At 37.5% G+C, this 23,753-nt stretch overlaps 1 protein-coding gene across 8 annotated transcripts in view; it reads left to right on the forward strand.

Moving 5' to 3' along the window:
* TMTC1 (transmembrane O-mannosyltransferase targeting cadherins 1) overlaps positions 1 to 23,753 on the forward strand; it is a 309,327-nt gene that overhangs the window by 266,561 nt on the left and 19,013 nt on the right. For all 8 annotated transcript variants that reach the window (XM_035255934.3, XM_078339007.1, XM_078339008.1 and 5 more), the window contains 5 exons: positions 3,667 to 3,775; positions 19,343 to 19,445; positions 21,431 to 21,566; positions 22,482 to 22,626; positions 23,535 to 23,672. In XM_035255934.3, coding sequence (XP_035111825.3) covers positions 3,667 to 3,775; positions 19,343 to 19,445; positions 21,431 to 21,566; positions 22,482 to 22,626; positions 23,535 to 23,672 — 631 coding nt within the window. The remainder of the gene's footprint in view (positions 1 to 3,666; positions 3,776 to 19,342; positions 19,446 to 21,430; positions 21,567 to 22,481; positions 22,627 to 23,534; positions 23,673 to 23,753) is intronic.

Here is a 23,753-nt window from a genome sequence, read left to right on the forward strand (position 1 = left end):
TGTCAGATGGGTAGACTGCAAAAATTTTTTCCCATTCTGTTGGTTGCTGATTCACTCTAATGACTGTTTTTTGTTTTTTGTTTTTGCCATGCAGAAGCTGTGGAGTTTGATTAGGTCCCATTTGTCTATTTTGGCTTTTGTTGCCAGTGCTTTTGGTGTTTTGGTCATGAAGTCCTTGCCTATGCCTATGCCCTGAATGGTTTTGCCTAGATTTTCTTCTAGGGTTTTTATGGTGCCAGGTCTTATGTTTAAGTCTTTAATCCATCTGGAGTTAATTTTAGTGTAAGGTGTCAGGAAGGGGTCCAGTTTCTGCTTTCTGCACATGGCTAGCCAGTTTTCCTAACACCATTTATTAAACAGGGAATCCTTTCCCCATTGCTTGTTTTTGTCAGGTTTGTCAAAGATTGGATGGTTGTAGATGTGTTGTGTTGCCTCCAAGGCCTCTGTTCTGTTCCTTTGGTCTATATCTCTATTTTGGTATCAGTACCATGCTGTTTTGATTACTATAGCCTTGTAGTATAGTTTGAAGTCCGGTAGTGTGATGCCTCCTGCTTTGTTCTTTTTGCTTAGAATTGACTTGGCTATGCAGGCTCACTTTTGGTTCCATATGAAGTTTAAGGTGGTTTTTTCCAGTTCTGTGAAGAAGGTCATTGGTAGCTTGATGAGGATAGCATTGAATCTGTAAATTACTTTGGGCAGTATGGTCATTTTCATGATGTTGATTCTTCCTAATTATGAACATGGAATGTTTCTCTATCTGTTGATGTCCTCTCTTATTTCGTTGAGCAGTTGTTTGTAGTTCTTGAAGAGGTCCCTTACGTTCTTTGTTAGTTGTATTCCTAGGTACTTCATTCTCTTTGTAGCAATTGTCTCACAGGATTTTTTAGAGATGATGTTTTTTAGCAAGAATTTGGGTTCTTGGTGAATAACTTTGATGATAATCTTTCTATTGTGTCACATGAATGTTCATGGACAACCTCAAGCATTTAGGTTCTTGGACTGTATTGGGTGATCATCTTACTGAGTTCATATGCAAAAGATCTAAGTTTCTATTCTAACTGATGTGAGTCATGACATATGAAAACAATTAAATCATTGCTATGAAGATGTTGTGGGTTTTTTTTTTCTTTTCTCTGCCAATTTGAAGAATATCTAAGCTAAATTATGTCCCAAGGGACTTAATTTTCAGCCTTACTTTTCAAAGTCTGAATTTTTCTTTGAACTTTCAGAGGATTTCCAAATTAATGTTATTAAAGATTTATGAATTTTTGGAGGAAGAGATCTGCTAACCATAAAACCAATAGCCAAATTAGTAGGATTCAAAAATGTATTTTATTTAAAACACGTGCTAATGGAAGAATTACATCAAGGTATATTTTAGAATAGAAACTTGAGTGTATGTAAACATAGTGGACTTGCATGGAGTATTGCTCGTACTCTTTAAATGTTTGTCAATGAAATGAGTGAATCGATAATAAATCACTGAGGAATTAATTAACTTGTAAGCCATCCAAAGACAATCCACTTAAGGGCACAGATGTTATACCTGTTCTCAAGGACAGGACTTTGCATGGAGAAGAGCACATTAGGAATTAGATAGACCCTGATAAGGTGGACTGCCACCTCCCCTGCGAAACAGCTAAGTACTTGACATATAACAGATAATGATAAATATTTGCTTACTTGAATTGTTAAATCCAAGGTCTAGGTTGGAAGCATGGCATTTATTCCCCAAGGTCTGTAATAGGAAACTCCCTGCTAGTTGAAATTGCCTTGTGCCACCTTATTGCTTTATTGCTTCTAACACCTAAGAACTCAAACTTATCTAGTGAATATTAGTTTTCCCTCTACATAACTTAATACTCAGAAACTGGAGCTGTGGGTGTGGGATGTGGAGGATGGAAGGGATTGTATCAGGAGCTACTATCAGCTGCCTTTGATACCTAATGGGACAATTCTGCTGAAATTTCAGCATGCATACAGATCACTTGGGAATCTTTTGAAACTGTAGGACCCAATTCAGTAGTTCTGGATGGGGCCTGAGATATTCTGCATTTCTCACATACTCTCAGGTGATGTTGTCTAAACTGGTCTATGAATCACACTTTGAGTAGAAAGATCATTTGGGGTGGATTTCTAAGAAGTTAGAATCAGCAGATATAGTATGATGGAAGAGCACTCAGAATAACTTGACTTTCCTGAATTGAAAATTTCTCATTCGAAAAATGAGTGTAATAATAGAACAATAATATCTATCATACGTGATTGTTATAAGAAATGCATTAAATGTTATGTGAAGAGATATGAGAGCATATGGTACATAGTCATTGCTAAATCAATGCATAGTAAAAACATAAGCACACAACTGTATATTGGTAACTGTTAAAGATGAGGGGACGTTGAGGCTGTGTGCTTGCTATAGTTCAAAGGATTTCCTTCTTCACTGCAGAATCACAATGTCTAGCACTTAATGAAAGACCAGTATCTGTGGAATGTATTAATAGCAAACTCAATCACTTCTAGTACTGTACATTTTTGGTCCCAAAGACATTGATATCAGGATAATGACCCAATGTCTCCTCATTGGATTTAACAGGAAAGAGAACTTTGTCTAACAGGAAAGAGAATTTTAACCCAATGAAATGGTCATGACTTTTGGGCCTTGATTCTTCTTTAAAAGGAACTATCATCACTGGGAGAAGAATTAAATGAGGAAGACTGAATTAGCTTCAATTTTTAGTAAAAATATGATGATAAAATGTCTCATTATTCTTTACCAGCCGGTGGACACAGTGATCTCTAATTTCATAAATTATGTATGGAATATTTTCTCTCTTAGATATAAAATCAAAGATTAGCATTGGCAGTTTGGCCTGATTTGTACCTGGTAGGTACAGCCACACTTAGGGGCTCAGCCTGCATGGTGTGACCAGTACTACAGAGACCCACATATCTTCATATAACTGTAAACTGGCTCTCATGCCACCCAGACATTGCTCCAAAATTGTTCTCACTAATAAACCTGCAAAATATTGAATATAACTCTCAAAAAGTGCGCAGCAAGCCAGGCACAGTGGCTCACACCTGTAATTCCAGCATTTTGGGAGGCTGAGGCGGGTACATGGCCTGAGGTCAGGAGATCGAGACCATCCTGGCCAACATAGTGAAACCCCATCTCTACTGAAAATACAAAATGTTAGCTGGGCGTGGTGGTAGGCTCCTGTAATCCCAGCTACAAAGGAGGCTGAAGCAGAAGAATCACTTGAACCTGGGTGGCAGAGGTTGCAGTGACCCAACATCCGGCCGTTGCACTCCAGCCTGGGCAACAAGAGAGAAACTCTGTCTCAAAAAAAAAAAAAAAAAAAAAAAAAGAAAAGAAAGAAAAAGAAAAGAAAAGAAAAATACACCACAGGAAATAGAAGGTAGAAAAAAGTGGATAACCTGAAGTGTAATTTACATCTTTACCTCTCTTTCCATGGAGAATTCAGAGACAGAAAGAAACTGTTAGCACCCTGAGACTGTCTATTTTAATTGATATGCAATAAAATCCAGAGTGAATCAGCTAACCTTTGCTAAAAGAAATGAGATTTTTAGAGTCTAATCAGAGGATTGAAACAAAGTGTTATTAAAAGATGTTCTCCCCCATCCCTCCATTATTATCTATAGGTCCCAGGAGAAAAAGGAAGAAGCTATCACCTTACTGAAGGATTCCATTAAATATGGTCCGGAGTTTGCAGATGCATATTCAAGTTTAGCTTCATTATTGGCTGAGCAGGTAATTGTTTCACACAGTAGTTTTTTTCAATGTCATTGTTACTTGTATAAATTACTGTTATACAGATTTTTGTACTAATGGTTTAACTTGTAAATTCATATTGAACAACCAATCTCTAGGTCAGTTTCTTTTGGACAGAAATTAAAAGCCTAATTTTCTCACTCTAATAATCTCTGTGTAGTGTAGATAGCCTTTAAACAAACATGGGCCATAATTGGCCATTGATATGTTCTTTATCACTTTGGCACAGAATCAATCAAGAACAAAGTATGATATTTGCTGTTTTTATTACTACTTACTTATAATATTTTTTTGAGGAATTGCTAGTGGTCTGAGATCTCTGCACTCAATATGGAGCCATTTGGTCATCCTAACTATTCTGTTTTAATATCTGTTAGAATATTACAGAGGCTTGTGAGACAGGCTCTTAAGAGAACATTTCTTATAGCATAAAATAGACATGTATTTTCAGTCCCCTCCTTCTTTTTACTCGTGTCTAAATGATTTGATACCAGTTTTCAGAGTCTTAGATGACCCCTGCTACAGGGAAACTGACATAAGTTGTCTTCTCTCTAAATCGACGATATAGTTTTGTTGACACACATAGTACCCTTGATAGACAGTAGATTCTGCTACCATAAAATTGCCAGATTATCTTTAAAACTCAAACTCAACATCTCTGCACATACTCTGCAGCATTCAGTTGGCTTAAGGGTAATAAGTGGTTTGACACTGTATGTAAGTTTCATAGGGAGCAATTTGCATCAAAAATTCTTGGAGGCTCCAGCAAGAAGCAAAATTAGGATATTCTATGAATATTTAAGTGACAGAAAATATAAACCTAGTTTTTTGCTCTTTCTCCCTGTAGGATAGGTGGACTTTAGATTAAAAATCTGTGTCTATGCTAGATGATTTTAATGCATGCTTTAGTACAATGTGTAAACTAAAATGGTCATGGCTGTGGTCTGTGCTATACACTGGCAGTCCTCAGCTGCCCTTGGCTTGTGTTGAAACAGACACAGGGGCTGGCTCCATCAGTGTTGCTTTGTCTCACCTCACCCCGGCTCCTTCCTTTTCATGAGACCCTTCCCTGCCTCGAACTGGCTAGTTGTCTTGCAATTACTCAGATGTGCCAAGTGTGCTTCTCTCTCACAGCCTCTGCACCAACTGTTCTTGCAGCACTTCTCAACTAGATGGATATCTTAGCGTTTCCTAGATATTTTATACCATGCTGCTTTCTGACTAAATGTTACTATGAGAGGTCTTCTGTGATGACCCTTTGTAAATAGCAACCTTTCCCTGCCCATCATGTTCTCTACCACCGTGTCCTGCCTTATTTTCCCTACAGTATTTATCACCATCTAAAACATATTTATTTGTTTATGGACTTTCTGCCACCATTAGAATATTTGACTTTAAAGAATGGTGATGTATTTTATTCATCTGAGCTCATTTTAAAAATGATCAAGATGTTTAATGTTGGACTTTAATTTAGTTCCTTCTGTAGTATCTGCATTCATCCTTACTATTAACAAATTTTGTAGCAGATGGAAGTTTAAACAGGATAGCATATATACTTTATCCTTAGTTATCTTTAAGGAGTGTCGGATGGCGTATTTAAAATCAATTACTTGATAAATTTAATCTTTTGTGAACTGCAATGGCAAATTGCTATCAAGTTATTGCGTTTTACATAGTTGAAGTTGTGAACAATTAAGAAAAACAAATGATGACTAGGATCATTATCTTTTCTTACATACAGATGTCTCATCTTTTTCTTTTTTGAGACTGAGTTTTGCTCTTGCTGCCCAGGCTGGAGTGCAATGGTGTAATCTTGGCTCACTGCAGCCTCCGCCTCCCAAGTTCAAGCGATTCTCCTGACTCAGTCTCCTGAGTAGCTGGGGTTACAGACACCCGCCACCTCACCTAGCTAATTTTTTGTATTTTTAGTAGAGACAGCATTTCTCCATGCTGGCCAGGCTGGTCTTGTACTCCTGACCTTAGGTGATCCTCCCGCCTCAGCCTCCCAAAATTACTGCGCCTGGCCAAAGGTCCCATCTTTTAGCAATTTCTTGTCCTAGATGTGAATGTAGAGTGCTGTGAGATCTAAAAATGTAACTGAAAGATTGGAAGTTTCTTTTTCTGCTTCTTTGGGCAATTGATTTGAGCATTAAAAAAGACAGAGCAGCTGTTAGGCATAACTCAGGACTGCCTTCCTTTATCTGACTTTCAACATCCCATCTTCATATTCTAAACTATTTAGTCATAAAAGTTCATCGGATGTGCAAGCAAGGCACAAACTGTTAGAGAAAACCCCACCGAACTTAACAGTTTTTGGTAGCAAATAAATTCATTTCTTGGTTGCACAACTTTATTTAACAGCATCCTGGCATTTCAGAGTCCCAGAGTACATGAAATCAGTATTGACAAACCTTGGTCAATGTGTAACACACGGTGAAGCCATCCCCTTGGTCAAGCGACTTGTCCTCCATCGATACCATCTGTCCACATACACGGCCCGCACGGACTGTGGTTGTGGTCCAATCTCACGCTCAGAAGCTCTCTCCTACACTCAGCTGAAATCACCCATTTTTCCAGGCAGTTTTTCAGAAGCTGGACAAAGGATTCATTCTGTATTTATATCAGCCTGACATTTCTGATTTTCTAGGATGTTTTAGTTTTTCCTGCTATGTAGTGTACTGACTACCATTTCCAGCTCTTTCATTTGGCACACTTGATAAGAATAGTTTTAGTTAAATAACTAGTTTATCTCTTTGATTTTTAAAAATGTTGTGAAGATCAGTAGCCGAGAGGAAGCCCTGCAGCATATCTGTAGAAACTTCTTTCCAGGTTGACCTTTATCTTATGCCAGATTCCTTGGGTAAAGTTATTCAAGCATTCGTTAATCTGTTGAATTATATTATCATCTAGCTCACCTCTCTCAGTCTTGTCTGCAGGGATGTTGTGAGACACTTTTTCAGACACCTGCCGAAATCCTTCCCCTGATGTAAGGTTGTGAATCTATAATATCAAAAAAGGAAACTAAGTTTATTTGGTATGCCTTGCTCTTATTATAAGCATGCTGCTGTCTGTTGACATCATTTCCCATCCTCAGTGCCAATAAAACTATGAATGTAATAAACCCTTCTAGGATAGGATTTGTTGGAAATTAATATTGTGTTCCTTACTCTGTTATAACTTGCAGAGAGAAATTTAATCTGTTTGTGCAAAGTAGGGGATTTGACAAATTTGAAAAATAGATTAATGAGTTGAAAAGTCATTACATGGTGGAATACATTAAGGCCACCATGGAGCCCAAGTTTTAAATTGATAGATAATAGGAAGTAATGGTAAATATCTGAGGAGAGCATTCTGAAATATGTGAGGAAGAAAACCTTGTGGAAAATACACAATGTATTTGGCTTTTATTTGCATTCTGCTATGAGTAGTTGAGAGCCTTGTTTGCAGAAGAAGGTGAGAGAATGGATAGACCATCATGGAAAAACATTTCCTTGGTACATAGGGGCTGTTGGCATATAAAAGTTCAAAGGAAAAGAAAAACAGAAAACTGAGAACTCCAGGTCAGAACACCTGAGAAACTGAGAAGATTTATGGCCACTGATAGACATGGAAAAGCCAGACAGAAGCAAGATTTTATGTCCTTATTTAAGGAAATAAGATTAGTGACAACATTTTTTCCAGTTAAACTAGTAATATAAATATATGAAGGAAAGTGTGAAAAATCAGAGAAAATAATGTACATCTTTTATTTATAATATACCTGGAGACAACAAATATTTCATTCTTTAATGTTATGTATGTCTTTTAAATATATTTATGTGTTTCATACTAATATTTATATATTGTTTGTATCCTGTTCTTTTCACTTGCCATTAAATGATGCATACTATTACATGTTTCTTCATGGTGCTCAATGACCTTCATAAATACCACTTAAATGGCTGCTTACTGATTTATCAAAATGATTCACTGTAATACACCTAAAAATATCTCAACTGTTGGGACACTTGGATTCCTTTTTATTTTCTTTTGTGGCATTGAACTTTTTCTTTCTTAGGGCTTTGTTGAAACAATATTTTGAATCATTTCCTAATGATACATTTCTAGAATAATTTCCATATCAAAAAATACATTTCATGAGTCTTGAGACATGTTACCAAATTGCTTTCTGAAAGGCTACTTCAAACATACTCTGCCACCAGCAGTGTGCAATCTTTACGTTTTTAATTTAATGGAACATTTAAATGAAAATAGCATATGGACCAATGAGAGTGAAAGAGATCAGGGCTAGAAAAATAGGATCTAGGACCAAAAAAAATGAAATCATATTATAAGCATATGATTTCCTCATGGAGAAAATGAAGAATAGTGTAGGGAAATGCCCTGAAGAATTTTTTTAACCTTCTCATTTTACATAAAAATGTATAGTACATAGAATTAAGTGGCTACTCATGGTCATTCACTAATTTGCAGCAGAACCTAGACTGAAACCTGGTCTCGAAGCTCCTCACCTGCTACTGTTGCACTACATGATGCTGGGGCCCCATGAATAGACTGTGGTAATGGGCCATAGTTACTGAGGTTAGGCATGGATGGGGTAGAAAAGAAGTGAGACAAGAAACCCAGAAGGATGAGTTGTTAGAGAAATTAGGCACATAAAAATGTCCAGAAGAAAGTTGATGCCACTCTGTGTCTACTGCAGCAAAGAAGTCAAGAAAATTGAGAACAGAAGATAAACTCTTAGCTTTGAAGTCAGGGTGGTCTCTGGCCTGCTGTTCTCTTTGTTCCTCATTAGCATTCAGAACTGGCTGTACTGCAGCTTCACAGATAGGATTGTAAACATTTATAAGCCCACGATCATTTTTAACCATCCTACTCTTGAATAGATTATATAGCTTTGCATTACAGTAGCAGTAAAGGAAATAAAATTAACATTGTTTATGACTCTGGCCACTGTAAATTATGCTAGCCCCAGTTTTATAGCCTATTGAAAAACTAAATTAATTAAAATGGTAGCACTTAAAATAAAATATTTTTCCTTCATATATTTTGAAATATGACCTTACCCAATACAAGAGTGAAAAGAAAATTGGAACAATAAAACGTAAGTTGGAACTATGTTGCAAATAAAAAGTCTGGGATCAGTTTCTTTCCTGCAAATGCTATATTCTGGGAACATTCAGCTATATACCACTGTCTGTGTGGCTAACTCAACTTGGAGGAAGGCCCTAACTTCAGAATTTATTGATGTAATTATTGAGCACATATTTATTGAGCACCTAGTTGCCACCAAGGACCAGAGTGTTGAAGCGGCAAGTTATGTATGTAGATACCCTCATGGAGTGTAGTATAGAAGGGAAGGTTACCCCTAAGCAAAGATTTACAGCTCCCTCCCCTGTGTCTAACACAAGGGTAACAAATGTACAAAGGGAAAGCACCAGTGAGAATGTTAAGGGGACCTAATCTAATGTGGGAAAGGAATCTATGGGGAGTGGGGATGGTTACCAAAGGGTGACCTTTAATCTGGTATCTGAAGGACTGACAGATATACACTGAGTAAAAGTGAAAGGAAAAGCTTTCTAGTAAGAAAGAATGGACCCTCTAAGGTCTCTGAGGTGAGGAACATGTAGCTTACTTCTAATACGTCAACTTAAAATAATGAGATGTATAAATTAATTTTCATAGATTTATTAAAATCTATAAAAATAGGCTTTATTTCTTATAAGGGAAAAGAGAAAGGAGAGCTGTATTTCTTACAAAGGGTTGTAGCCTGCCAGCTGGCCACCTTATAAACTGGGAAGCGTAGCCTCTAGCTGAAAGCAAAAGCAGGCACGTTGAAGGAGGAAGGGCAAGACAGGAATTTATGCTGAACGGGCTGGCTAACTATACATGTTCAACAGATTATAGGAGGAGCTGTGAATATCTATGAAGGGGTTGCACATGTGAAGTAAGCAAACATATATGTTACATACATCCCATGCGCACTTTGAGGTGGAGACATAACATTTAAATGCAGAGTCACCCTCTGCACAGTCTACACGGACCAGCCAGAACCAGTCCACAGTCAATGGTTTCTTAGCAGGAAGGAATGCTGGTCAGTTGTGTTGAGACCGCAAAAAGGGAGGGGAGCCCTGCTGGCGCATGAGATCGTTAGTTGAAATTAGCAGTGGAGCAAGTCTTTCAAAAAGGCTAGTTTCTGTTCAGTTCTTAGGAAAGAGAGTCTAATGGTAGTTAATTAGCAAAGGAGTGGGTATAATGGTTGAGTAACCTTACCTCTGGTCATGGCTGGGAACTGCTTTTTTAAGGTTTCTCTGGGGTCTCCTTGGCCAAGAGGGTGTGTGTTGAGTTAGGTAGGGGACTTAGGATTTTATTTCTATTTCTCAAGTAGAAAGAAAGTCACGTGTCTGCAAGTATAGAGAATGAAGACAAAATGACAAGAGAAAAGTCTAAAGAAGCAGGAAGCTGTAATTATATGCGGATGTGGTTTTCACCTCTTTTCCTTGTTTCAGGACTGCATTATACCCTGTAGTTGCTCACTTTTGCCACACTTTCTCTTTAGCATTTATTGTATTGTTCTTGGCATTCCTTCCTTAAAGTGGTCACTTCTTGTTTGTGTAAATTGTCAGAGTAGTGTTGATGATGATCTGCTGGGAGATGAGGAAATCTAGGATTAGAAAATACCTTGTCTTTCCTTGGTGGGGAAGAATGCCAAATTAATTGATTCATTTTAGTTGGATAGGAAAGAGAATTAGACATCAAATATTGATAGCATGTTTCTCATAAATATTCATGCTGATGGCATGTGGGTAGAGGGACTGTCTTATAAAGAAAGCGAAAACAAAGAAGAGGGTGAGAAAACAGTTGTCTCTGTTGGGCTGCTGTGTCTTGAATAGTTTCTTGGAGAAGTCATTGACATGAGTGTAAAGATCTGTTAGTCCATAATTTCCAGGTTTGTAATAGTAAATAAAACCATTTGACTAATAAAAAAAATACTTTAAGATTCTGTGTGCTTTAAATTATTGATTAGAGTGAAAGCACTTCTAGAAAATCAGTTCAGACACATGATGATGTCATGGCACTGGCACCATTTTTTTCTGTTGGCCCTTTACTGCTCTGGAATACCACTCTCTACACCTCTATACCTTGAATACACATTGTTACAGGCCATCTGTAATCTGTTTGCAAAGTGTTGACTGGAGACCCCCAGGGTCCATGAAGGTTTATGTGCTTTTCCTAATAGTACTAAGAAGTAATTTGCCTTTTCCCTCGCATTCTCTCATGAGCATACAGTAGTTTTCTAGCAGCCACAGGATATGTTCACAATTATGAAAATGCTATTAAAATACTCTCTCCTTTTCTTTAGATATTCCAACCAAATATATGTACATAAAACAGACTGAACATAGAAGTAGGTATGAGAATCCAGCTGTCTTAAGTCAGACATTAATGAGATTTACAAAAATATAAACTAATGCCACTATTCTCCCTATTTTTTGCTTTGAAAATAATTATTTTTATATAAATATATTTATGTTTGAGTTTATTATTATTTTAGGTCAAGTAATACATTTTTTCTCAGCTTTTTTTCCAATATAGTAAATATTGATAGGTGTAGTCCACATAAATGAAAAGTTCTTTGGAATTCTCAGTAACTTTTAGAGTTCAAAGTTATTCTAAAATTAAGAAGTTTGAGAATTTCGACATGCAGCCAATATCCATTTGTCCCTTGAGTTACTGGAACCTGAACTATAAAGTTTTCGAAACGTACTATTTAGCTCAAGACAGTAAACTATAGTCAAGGGTCCTTTCTCAGAACATCTATTTTTCACTTTTCCTTTCTTGAAGTAAAAAGTGTGCTATACTGGGTAATTATAGCATATAAAAAGTGACTGTGTTTTAGCTCTCTCCCAAGGCCCATTTTATTTCCACCCTACTGAAAATGCTTTAAGTCTTGGAGAGGAGCCTATGGTTGCATGCTGCCCATTTTTAACTGCTGCCCTCAAAGGCCAATTTCACATGATAGCTGGGGACACTGGTATACAGCAGACAGTATTAATATGTCACAGCCATTCCCTGGGTCACAAATATTTTTAATTAAAGTTGTCCTATAAATAGTTTATATTCATTTCCTCTGGAACTTACAAGTCAGTAGAGACTAGAAGTGATCAGACTTAGGTCAGGACTTGTAGCCAGTTGAATTAAATGAAAGCGAGTACTTGAAATTCGGCTTCAGGGATTAAATAAGAGAGCTACTTAAGAAAATGCATTACCCTTCTAGACAAGGTGGAATTTACTTTAAAAACCTACACGGTATTTTCTCCCTGGAGAACTGGTTTCATTGTTTTATGAGTAGAGTTGATCATTTCTTGAATTGATAGTCAAGTGAAATGAAGAGAAAGACAGATCTTAAAGACATTTTCTTAGTGCCTTGAAACTGCCATTGAGGGTCACTGAAGGTACAGGGCTGTGATTCATTGCCCTTGACACACTTGGTATTTAAATTTCACTATTTCTTTGGATTTTGAAAATATTTCTAGTGGAAAATCAGCTCAGCTCATGGATGCAAAAATAAGAGAGAAATAAGATGAAAAAGATAATCTCTTTGCCTATTTTGGAGGAGCAAGAACATGGGGGAAAAGTATTAGATAACGGTAAAGCAGTAGTTGCACTTAAAAACTGTCGTTTACTGTTGTATTTAACTTCAGCAGCTGAGACTGAGGATATCAATTGCATTCCTTTCAGAAAAAAAACACCTTCTACCTTAACTAGTTTGGTCATAAAGATGTTTTTCAGATTTTGTAGCCACAGACAGTTTTCAAGCACATCTGTGTAACACAGCCACTGACGGTAATAGTGATCTATGTCATTGGGCATTTGGATCGTGACAGGCATACAGCATCTAACCCTAGGTGTGGGTACCACTCTTGGCTGCTTCCCACATACCTTGTGCTTCTCCTTCCACAGCTACATCATTGTCTTTTTCTTGTCTGAATTCCACTCAGTGGTGAAGGCAGGGATTGTGTCTCTCACTCACTGTTCCATTTCACCGTGTAAATGCATGCCACGTGCGTGGTGTTAAGTTTAGCTTGAGACAGCTTCTGTCTCATCCTGTCTTTCTCAGGTCTTTTGACTGAAAAACAGAGCCTCTTCTCCCTCAAGGAATAAATGCTTTTTAAAACCATTTAATTTCTATTTTGGCTAAATAAATTACTATTATTCTACAGTGACCCGTGATCATATTTTAATTAAATGTTTTAAACCTCTGACATATTCGACAGGCTTTTTTCCTTTAAATCAAGTTTCAAGTTGAAAATTAAGTCTTTTTGACCTCAACTACGTGGGATTCTACAGAGGGTTTCTGCAGCATCCAGAAGAGTGTATAGATTTATTGGTCATGTTAAACTGTGAGAGGCATTGTCAAATGAGTCATGTCTAGCCTTTGAATTATACTTTATGGATACATGATTAATATATGTTCCAAAATTGTAAGAGATTTTTTAAATTCTTATATGTCTTGGTATGTTATCTGTCATAATTATGATTATGTTAAATTATTATAGGCCACAGGAAAAAAATTTTGTCAATTACATCTTGAATCATAACTGTAGTTAACTTTTCCATAGTTAATTGCTTAATTGTGATACATTTTCTAAAGCTCTTGATAAAGAATTAATATCCTATAGTTGGCATGTCTTCAAGGAGGTTCACAGAAAGGATGAAAAGAACCCTGACAAGCATTCTTGAATACAGGTTTCTGATAACTTAAAGATCACATCATTTGCACTAAGAATTCCCAAAATTCTAATGGAGAGACTGACTGGGTTATAACACTTCTGACCCAAGCAAGACAAGAATTAATTGAATACCAAGAAAATACTTCGCCAGATTTTCATACTAAATCAGCCAGCATTAAAACGTTTTAAGTATATAATTTAAATAAACTCCTGGTTGAATTCAAATTACCTATGATGGCTCACCTAGTAAACAATGCTATACATCTGAATTGAAAAACAAAATTGGTATTTGAGAGGATCTAAATTCAGTATTAAGCATATATACTCACAAAGACCCTAAATGGCCTCCTGGTCCTTTCTAAATCCTTCAGGCTTTCATTGTTAAAAGTTCTGTATCCCATAACTCATCATAGGAGGGATAAGCTGATCCAGGTTACATTTTTAAAATATTTATTCATATGGTGACTATTCCAAATTGCTAAAATGGTTGATTAATATTTGGTTGGTCAAACTCATAATCCTGGGAAGACGATCAAAACTTGAGTTACATTTCTGCTACCTGATGGGCCATTTAAACATTTTTAGAGAAATTTCATTTAACTGTCATTTTTAATACGTATTTTCTGGTAATATAAAAGTTTTTTCATACAAAACTCTGATGGTGAAATAGTAGCTAAAACATTATTAGAAAGTGTGTTTCCCTCGTGGGATATCCCTAGAAAAATCTCTAGCAATAAATGCACTTGTTTCAATGGACAAGTTGTAGAACAATAAAGTATTTCAGATACAATAGCATTAGGCAAAGGTAACTGAATCAACTAGATTGCCTTAGTCAAAAGTATTTCTGTGGATAATCAAATCCACTTCCAGGGTAAAACAGAAGTTGACCCTTCTAAAATGGTCGCTAGAGGGCCTATGCCCCTAATAACAAAACCTCATTTATCTTCTGCTCCAGAATTCTGATATGACTAAATGCTACAAGGCTTGAATACATCATGCCAAAGTGTACTTCTGCTAGATTAAAAAAAAAAAAAAAAAAACTTTTCATGGTTCATTCAGTGACTGTGGACAATCAAACCCTTCATGGTCTAAAACCCAGAAATTGGATCTTCTGAAATGATATCAGAAAAAGACTGCCCTTGGCTGGGCACAGTGGCTCACACCTGTAATTCCAGTACTTTGGGAGGCCAAGGCTGGTGGGTCACCTGAGGTCAGGAGTTCGAGACCAGCCTGGCCAACATGGTGAAACCCTGTCTGTACTAAAAATGCAAAAATTAGCCACTGGGTGTGGTGGTGTGTGCCTGCAATCCCAGCTACTTGGGAGGCTGAGGCAGGAGAATTGCTTGAACACAGGAGACAGAGTTTGCATTGAGCCGAGATCCTGCCACTGTACTCCAGCCTGGGTGACAGAGCAAGACTCCATCTCAAAAAAAAAAAAAAAAAAAAAGATTGCCTTTGCCACCTACACTACAGCAAAACTTTGGGGCCTCAAAGCTTGGGTTCATAATCTCACAACTCAGAAGGGCCCTCCAGACTCTTAGAACTATACATGCATTAGAAACCTTAAGATAAAGCTAACCAGGAAAGTTTCACCCCCAAAACAGATGACATCCTAGACATGGACAGCTTTCCCAAGATCACAGATCAAGACTCCTCTGCTATCCTCAGACTTACTTCTCTTAATTTTTTCCATGCTTATGCCTCTACGAACAATAAAACTTTAAAGGGGGATTTGTGTACATCATAAGGTATAATTTTATTCATAGAGAACTTTGCAGCCAGCATTATACATTTACAATCTTAAGCCTGGGTAGAAAAGATAAAGGACCTATGTGAGCAAAAAAATTTAATGGCATCTTTATTCTTCTGTAATCAGAAACAGAACATTGGTTCATTCCTTTTCACCTATATCATCGGTTTAAAAGAACATTGCCAGGGATCCTTCCCTCTTCTAGTGAAGTTTAAACATGGAGTTTCTTTAAACTCTTCTAGACATAATTCTTAGGCCACCTTTTTCATAATTTAAAGGGGACATGTCCCTCATAATAGGCTTTATAATGGATTCCACTATAAAGACTGTGATTACACAACAGACATCTTTAAGTTCTCTTGCTAAGGTTGTGCTGGATAATAAAATTACTCTAGATTACCTACTAGATAAACAGAAAAAAAACCTCTACAGTGACTGATACTACTTGTTACATGTAAATAAATACATTGAATATTATAGAGATTTGGTTATAGGGTGTTAATAAACAGACTGCTGGGTTAAAACGAGTAGACTCTTTGTCTGGCTCATTCTTTGATCTATTTCATTTTAGATGGTTTGATTCATGGAGATGCTGACTAAGGAGCATACTCCAAACTCCTGATATGATCCTCTTGATCATTATAATTGTCTCTCTAGCACACTATGTTTTCTGTCTTTAATTGAGATGACAAAAACTCAAAAAAAGTGTGTTCTCATAAAGACTTCATAACCAATAAATAATGTACTGAGACCAAAACTCTAAAATAATGGGAACTGAAAATGGCATTAAAAGTCTAATGATCACACTCACTTAAGTAAAATCCTGACCACAAGAAAGAAATTGTTAAACATAATTGGGAGATGCTGTTACTTTGGACTGAGTTCATACTCTGGGCTCCAGCAGAACAGAACAGACCAAAACAGAGTCACTCATGCTACATGTGACATAATCAAACTAAAACTTTAAAAAAGTCCCAGACAGGTAAGTCCTAAAACAGATCCACGTTTTCTTTCTCCTCTACTAAAAGCAAGATATTCTACACAGAGAGGTCCCCTCTACTCTCTTTCAAAAAAAAATAACCTGAAAGCCTGGTTTCCATCTTACAGAGCTCACTGTTCTGCTATTTCCCAGTGAGACATAAGACCAAATAAATGCCTTTACAATAGTGGCAGAGTGACATCAACACCTACAGTTTTGGTTCAACTCTCAATTTTGAGGGGAGCATTTTTAAATTTAGCCTAGAACTGCCTCCTTGCATATTTTAAGCTTGGCCTAAAAGTTTCTCTGTACATAGTAAACTGTAACCGAACTGAGTGCCTGAACAGACCACTTTGTGCCTATTACTCTCTTACCAATCAGACCATCAAGGCAGCCAACTGTTCAAACTATGTTCAAGTAAGACAAACAGTGAGCTGTAACCAGTTCAGCCATTTCTGTACCTCACTTCTATTTTCTATAAGTCGCTTTCCTTCTTCTGTCCGTAAATCCTCCCTCACCACATGGCAGTGGCAGAGTCTCTGAATCTGTTCTGGTTCAGGGGGTTGCCTGATCTGTGAACCCTTTATTGCTCAATTAAACTTTGTTACATTCAATTTATCTAAAGTTTTTCTTTTAACGTTGGTGTTCATGAAATATTTGTCAAGGAAAGGGAGGGAGGAATGGGTTGGATGAGGAACAGATGGATGAATACCCAAAAGTATTACTGTTTCTTTTGATGCCAGAGTCATGTTTATTTCCAAAAATACTGCTTTTATTCAGGGCTCCCCAATTCCCTGTTGGCCCACTGAAAACCTGGCTACCTGACTCCATTCTCTGTCCCCATGTAGCTATGCGATTTGGGGAAAGTAAGGATAAACGCCAGCATGATAACCCCAAGTGCCAACCATGTGCTGAGCATTGTTCTGAGCGTTTCAAATGTTTCAATAGATTCAATCCTCAAAACAGCTCTATGAGATAAGTACAGCTGTTATCCTTCATTTACAGTTGGGACACATAGCGGGTAAGAAAGGTTGCACAGACAGTAGATGATGGGGCTGAGATTTGAATCCATGTAGTCAGGCCCTGGGAGCCTCGTTCTTAACCACTATGTCGTACTTCTATAGCACTCAGTAAATGTGTGCTGAATGAATGGATACATGAATAGACACCCTAAGGTACTCTCTAGATGTTAATTTTCTCAGGCTGTTATGTATGTAATGTGTGTTCTGCCTGTCTTCCTTTCACACACACACACACACACACACACACACACACACACACGTTGTCACAGTTGTCAGTCCCTTAATGGACGAGTGCTTCATAAAGCTTTTCTTCTCTTCACAAAATTGAAAGGAAATATCTTGAGATTTTTATTCATCTTTAACTTTCTTGAGTTTGATGATTTGTTGAATTTGGCTATTAAAAACCATATTTTCAGAGACACGGATCCTTATTTTTGCTGGACTGTAGATGAAGTTTGACAAACCACATCTTGTTCCTTAATGTTACCTAAATGTATGAACTCAGATGGCATTGGTCCTTCTACAGAGGGTAAAGTATATGTTTCTTTCTGGGTCAAATCAGATTTTGGCTTTTTGGCTTATTGTTCAGCCCTCAGTGTGAATATCTAACACATAATCACAAGCTTAAGGTGTCATGTCTTAGGAAATTGTTGCTCTCCATTCCTTGGTCATGTGTCTGGTTGAATGCTCAGTAGGAGTAACTTGAGATAAGGTTTTGGAAAATGTCCATATTCAGGGCATATATTTATTTTTAAAGCTGGCATGTGCTTTGTGACAAATTACTTTCTTTTACCTGATCTTCGAAGCAGTGCTAGGAAAGATGACATTGTTAACTTGTGGGTAAATAAGTCTTAGTATCTGGGAAGCTTTGATGAATTAATTAAATTTTACCTTCTGTTTTGTAAAGGAAAGTGTCATACAACAGTCTGTAATGGTTGTGAAAAGTGTATCTAAAAGGGCTGAGCACATTGGCTCATGCCTGCATTTTGGTGGCGGCATGAGGTGGCCGGATCACTTGAGGCCAGGAGTCTGAGACCAGCCTGTCCAACATAGCGAAACCCCATCTTTACTAAAACTACAAAAATTAGCCAGGTGTGGTGGCACACAACTATCGTCCCAGCTACTCAGGAAGCTGAGGTGGGAGGATCACTGGAGCCTAGGAGGTGAGAGTTCCAGTGAGTCGAGATCATGTCACTGCACTCCAACCCAGGCAACAGAGTGTGACATTGTCTCAAAAAAAAAAGAAAAAGAAAAATGTACCTGAAGAGTAACTCAGAATTATTAAAGTTTGTTAAAGTGAATCTTTAGACGAGCAGAACACAAGAACAATTAGAATTGGAGCTCCAGAATGAGAGATGTGGCGATTGACCTGAACCTGGCCACACAGGGTGGAGGTATACCCTTGAGAGGACGTGTAGTCCTGTTGGAAGAACAGCTCAGAGGGGGAAAGCATGGACTGAATATGGGAAGTAGCCAGCAGTCTGGTGGGCTGTAGACATATTTCAAGTAAAGAAAGAATAGGGCAGAGCCCTCCCCATCGTCTGCATCAGCCTCCCCTCAAAAACCTCCCAAAACAAGTGGTACAGGATAAAGTACAGGTAAAAAGAGTGCCATCTATGCAAATGCAGCTATCAAACAAATTCCTCAGACCTCCCTGCCTCCCAGCCAGATTGCGGCCTCTGAAAATATTCCGCCGTGTTTGTATCCCCTGTTTTCATATGAAGAGTCACCAGGGCGAGGGGCATCCTATTCGATCAACTATTTTCAGGCTTTTTTTACTGGTAGGCATGTGGTACAGGTCAAATCCTTCCTAATGTCCCATTTGAGAAAACATCTTGTTTGCCTTAAGGGAAGTAACTAAATACAGATGTGAATTTTGGGTATTTATACGCAGTTAATGTTGCATTTAATTCAAACGAAGTTCATAGTGCCTTATCTCAGTGCCTGTTGTGTATTAGGCACTTAGTAAGATTGTTTGGCTTTTCCTGCTCCTAATATTTAGTTTATTGTTGTATTTGAAAAGCTTTTTTGCTTATTTTGTTTGTTTATTTCCTTTTAAAGGAGAGGTTTAAAGAAGCTGAAGAAACATACCAGGCAGGAATAAAGAACTGTCCAGACAGCTCAGATTTACACAACAACTACGGGGTTTTCTTAGTTGATACTGGTAAGTGAAATTAAAAAGAAAGTGTTCTGCTGAGATTAGCTAATACTATTTATCAAGCAAAATGGAAGGCAAATAATCCTTCGAAGTAAAATTCACTGGGCTTGGCAGGAAGCTCACACTATTGACAGTCGTTGTACCTTGGGGCTGTCATTTCTCTAAATCTTCAAGCTCAGTTCACTAAAATCTCAGTTCTCATACTCATTTCTCTAGGAAAAGCTCCTCAGGTGACAGGAAGTAGCCTTATTATTTAATGAGCCCTGGTCTTCTTTGTATATTATGTATATATATAAATCCATGACAATAAAACGTTTCTCTACAATGATGCAGAATCTGCCTCTGAATCTAGTCACTGGCAGATAGTAAATACTTTTCTATAACATTTTTTTTAAAGCTTCCAGAATTGTTCTATCATTCCTTCCTTGATATACATTGTAGAAACTGCATTATTAAAATATATACGATGCTCTTATATGACAGGTGCTATGTAAAACACTGACTTGATCTTATTTAACGCAAAACATTACTGGGCATGAATTCCCTTTTCATTATGATGTATACAGGGCCCCTGTACTGTTGGCATGCAATGAACACATATAAGTAATGAAATTATATTTGAATGTAAGGCCAAAGCACCGCTTCGTTCTTGTTGACTACTAGACTAGCTGCTCTGCAGTAAAATTTAATTTTAACAGTTTTTCAATATGAAATGCTTAAAAGGGTTTTATTTTCAAGGGTATTTGGAACTCTCTTGTTTTACAGAATATAAATTTACATTCTGATACGTCTAAGAAACTTACCTTAGTTTTGCATGTGTAAAATTATTAGGTAGTGCCACCTGCTGGTTTATTGGCCACATAATACTAAATTGTCTTAAAAATACAAAAACCAGGAGAAATCTCTAGTTGGGCTGGTCTAGCCCTCTTCCTTTCACTTCAGCCACAGTCCCACCCCAAAAGTGATAACTCCCTGACCACTCTGTGGCATTGAGTCTTTGCTACAGAGACAGAGACTCCTAGGGGCCTACTACTCAAACTTGTATTCAAACAGATGCACTTGAAAAGGTTTCTGTGTAGATAATAAACATGCCATTGTATTTGAAACTTTGCAGTGTCTTAAGTTTGGTCACTGAATGTAGTTTCACCAGGAAGCTACTCCAAAGAAACTGACCAACTAGAGGGTCCTTCTGGTTCTGGCCTTACTCTCACTTGCCCTGGGATCTTTATCAAGTCTCTGAACATCTTTGCACTTTAGTGTCTATATCTGTAAAGTGGAAATTTTGTGTGTGTGGTTTTTTAAATATCTCTTAAATCCTGATAAATAGCTAAACAGTGTCAGAAGGCAGCTAAATTGTATAAAATACCTGTGAAAATTATACAAATAAAAGTATTTAAAAATATACAATGCATTGAACAAGTGCATCGTGGCATTATTATGTTGGAAGTCCATTAGATAAATACCTTTAAAATGAAAATGCATGATTTTAAAAGAGATTTTCACTATAAAGCTGCTATGTGTTATTTAAAGCAATACTTCAATTGCTATGTTGCAGTATAGTTCATTAAGACTGACCCTTAGAATTTGCTTCTGGACAGTTTTATTTCTATGGTAGCCTGTTCTATTTTTTTGTATAATGAGAGCCAGTTATATCTTGGATAAATAACAGTCACTGATAATCTGAAGAAATCCTCTTAGCAAGATCAATGACCAGAAAAAACTTCAACTAAAATAATATATATAATAAAAAGAATAGATTTTAGTTTTTACTGCCTTTTTGTTAATTTTTTTGGAAGTATGAATGAACAGTGAAATTGTTAAAGTTAGGCAATGGCCAGGATGAGAAGCTGAAATCCAAGCTAATTTACATATTGAATAATTTTGGTACGAGTCTATAATAATGAGAAAGAATTATAAGTCCGAAGAGAAACTGAAAAGTTATTTTTATAATAAGACATGTTCTGCTCTTACCGACCTATCACGGGTTACAGGCTTTCCAAAAAAGGCAGTGGCCCATTACCAACAGGCTATCAAACTCAGCCCCAGCCATCACGTGGCCATGGTGAACTTGGGAAGACTCTACAGGTCACTGGGAGAGAACAGCATGGCTGAAGAATGGTACAAGCGGTAAAGGTCCCTTTCTTTACTTTATAAGTTGGCCAGAAACCTCAGCAATTGCCCATCAGCATCTTAGTTAATTGGAATAGGTGTGCTCTCAAAATGCTAGCAAATTTTGCCAATTCAGGTGATACAAACTCTTATCTCCAAAGAAAGCAACCACAACAATATAAATGGGATCGTGATTCATGACTTTGGCTTGCTGGTTAGATTATAATGCTAAACCAAGGCTGAAATTTAATTCCCACTTTAGTCAGTTTGTTGTTTTCTGAAGCCATGGATTGCAACCCCAATCATAAATAGCAATTTCAAAGACGGGAATAATGAAAGACTATGCACACATGAGAACAAATCCATCATAATTAATGGGAAAGACCCTTGGGGCTCAGTTTCTGTATTGATAGGTCAATAAAACATTCTTACGTTCCAAGTATGACATCATGATCATTTTGTATGAACCTTGTCTTTGACCGGGAGTGGTGGCTCACGCCTGTAATCCTAGCACTTTGGGATGCCAAGGCAGGGGAATCACCTGAGATCAGGAGTTCAAGACCAACCTGGCCAGTGTGGTAAATCCTTGTCCCTACTAAAAATACAAAAATTAGCCAGGCGTGATGGTGGGCACCTGTAACCCCTGCTACATGGGAGGCTGAGGCAGGAGAATCACTTGAATCTGGGAGGCAGAGGTTGCAGTGAGCCAAGATTGTTCCACTGCACTCCAGCCTGGGCGACAGGGCAAGACTCCATCTCAAAAAAAAGAAAAAATACCAAAAAGCTTGTTCTTGATATAAAAACAAAGACCATATTAGAGCAGAGGTTCAAACCATGGATAGTCATCCCTAAATCTAAGCTAAATCTAAGCCTAGACATTTGGAAATGTACCTATTAGAAGAGAAATGTCAATTAGCTTTTCTCCAAACTCAGCGCCCTGCAGGTAGCACACAAAGCTGAGATATTGTCACCTTTGGGAGCGCTGTATTACAACACCGGCCGATACGAAGAGGCTTTGCAGATTTACCAGGAAGCAGCAGCACTTCAGCCTTCTCAAAGGGACCTCCGCTTGGCACTGGTGAGTAGGATGGAAGAAAATGAAGCTGGCAGCCTAAGCACAGCCAGCCATAGAGAGAGCTGTAGTCCTCAAGCCTCAAAACTGGAGCTGGAATACTGTAATACATGCACTGTATGAATATTCATGCAGCCAATGTTCAAGCCATTCTCCAAAAATACCATGGTTTTGTTTTGAAATAACTTCAAACTTATGAAAATGTTGCAAGAATAGTAAAAAACTCCTGTATGCCCTTTTATCCAGATCCAATGGTTTGTAACATTTTGATGCATTTATCACTCCCTTGTGTATGCATGTAAATTTGTATGTATATACATGTATAAGTGTGCATACTTAGATATGTATGTTTGTATATACCTATTATTAGTATGTGTTATTTTTTTCCTGAACCATGTGGGAATTTGTTACAGATATCATTCCCCTTAATCTCTAAATACATATGCAAATAGTTTCTAAGGACATTCTCTAACATATAGTTATTAAACTCAGGAAAATGAACATGCATACCAACAAAATGTTTATTTCAACGTTTAGAACGTCGCTCATTCTTTTCCTTAGATCTGCAATAAATCAAATTTGTTATCTCGCTGTAAACACACTGTTCTGATGAAATCAGAGGAAATTCTTTCTCTTCTGACATATTTAGTCAACCTTTTTTAAAAACCACAAGCCATTTCATTGGATATCTTTGGTGTTTCTGCCATTCACACACAAATGCGTGCACAAAACTAAATAAAGAAACAAACAGCAAGAAGTCAAAGCCTGAAAACTGGTGATTCAGCCTTCTCTATGAGTCACTAAATTGATGCTGAGCATGTTTGTCAGGAGTGCATTCTGAATCCTTCTATTTAGGATGCTTTATTTGATAAGGTAATGGATCTCTGCTAACCAAGGCCCATGTGGTTTTGTAGGCTCAGGTTTTGGCCGTGATGGGTCAAACGAAAGAAGCTGAAAAGATGACCAATCACATTGTGTCAGAGGAGACCGGGTGCCTTGAATGCTATCGCCTCTTGTCAGCAATCTATAGCAAGCAGGAGAACCATGACAAGGTAAATAAGGACACTGTTTAGAGTTCTTTGGATTCATAGGTTAAACCTGGGGTGCACCTAAGTGGTTCTCCAGTTTGCACG

The sequence above is a fragment of the Callithrix jacchus genome, chromosome 9 (genome assembly GCF_049354715.1).
Source record: "Callithrix jacchus isolate 240 chromosome 9, calJac240_pri, whole genome shotgun sequence".
Classification (NCBI taxonomy): Eukaryota; Metazoa; Chordata; class Mammalia; order Primates; family Cebidae; genus Callithrix; species Callithrix jacchus.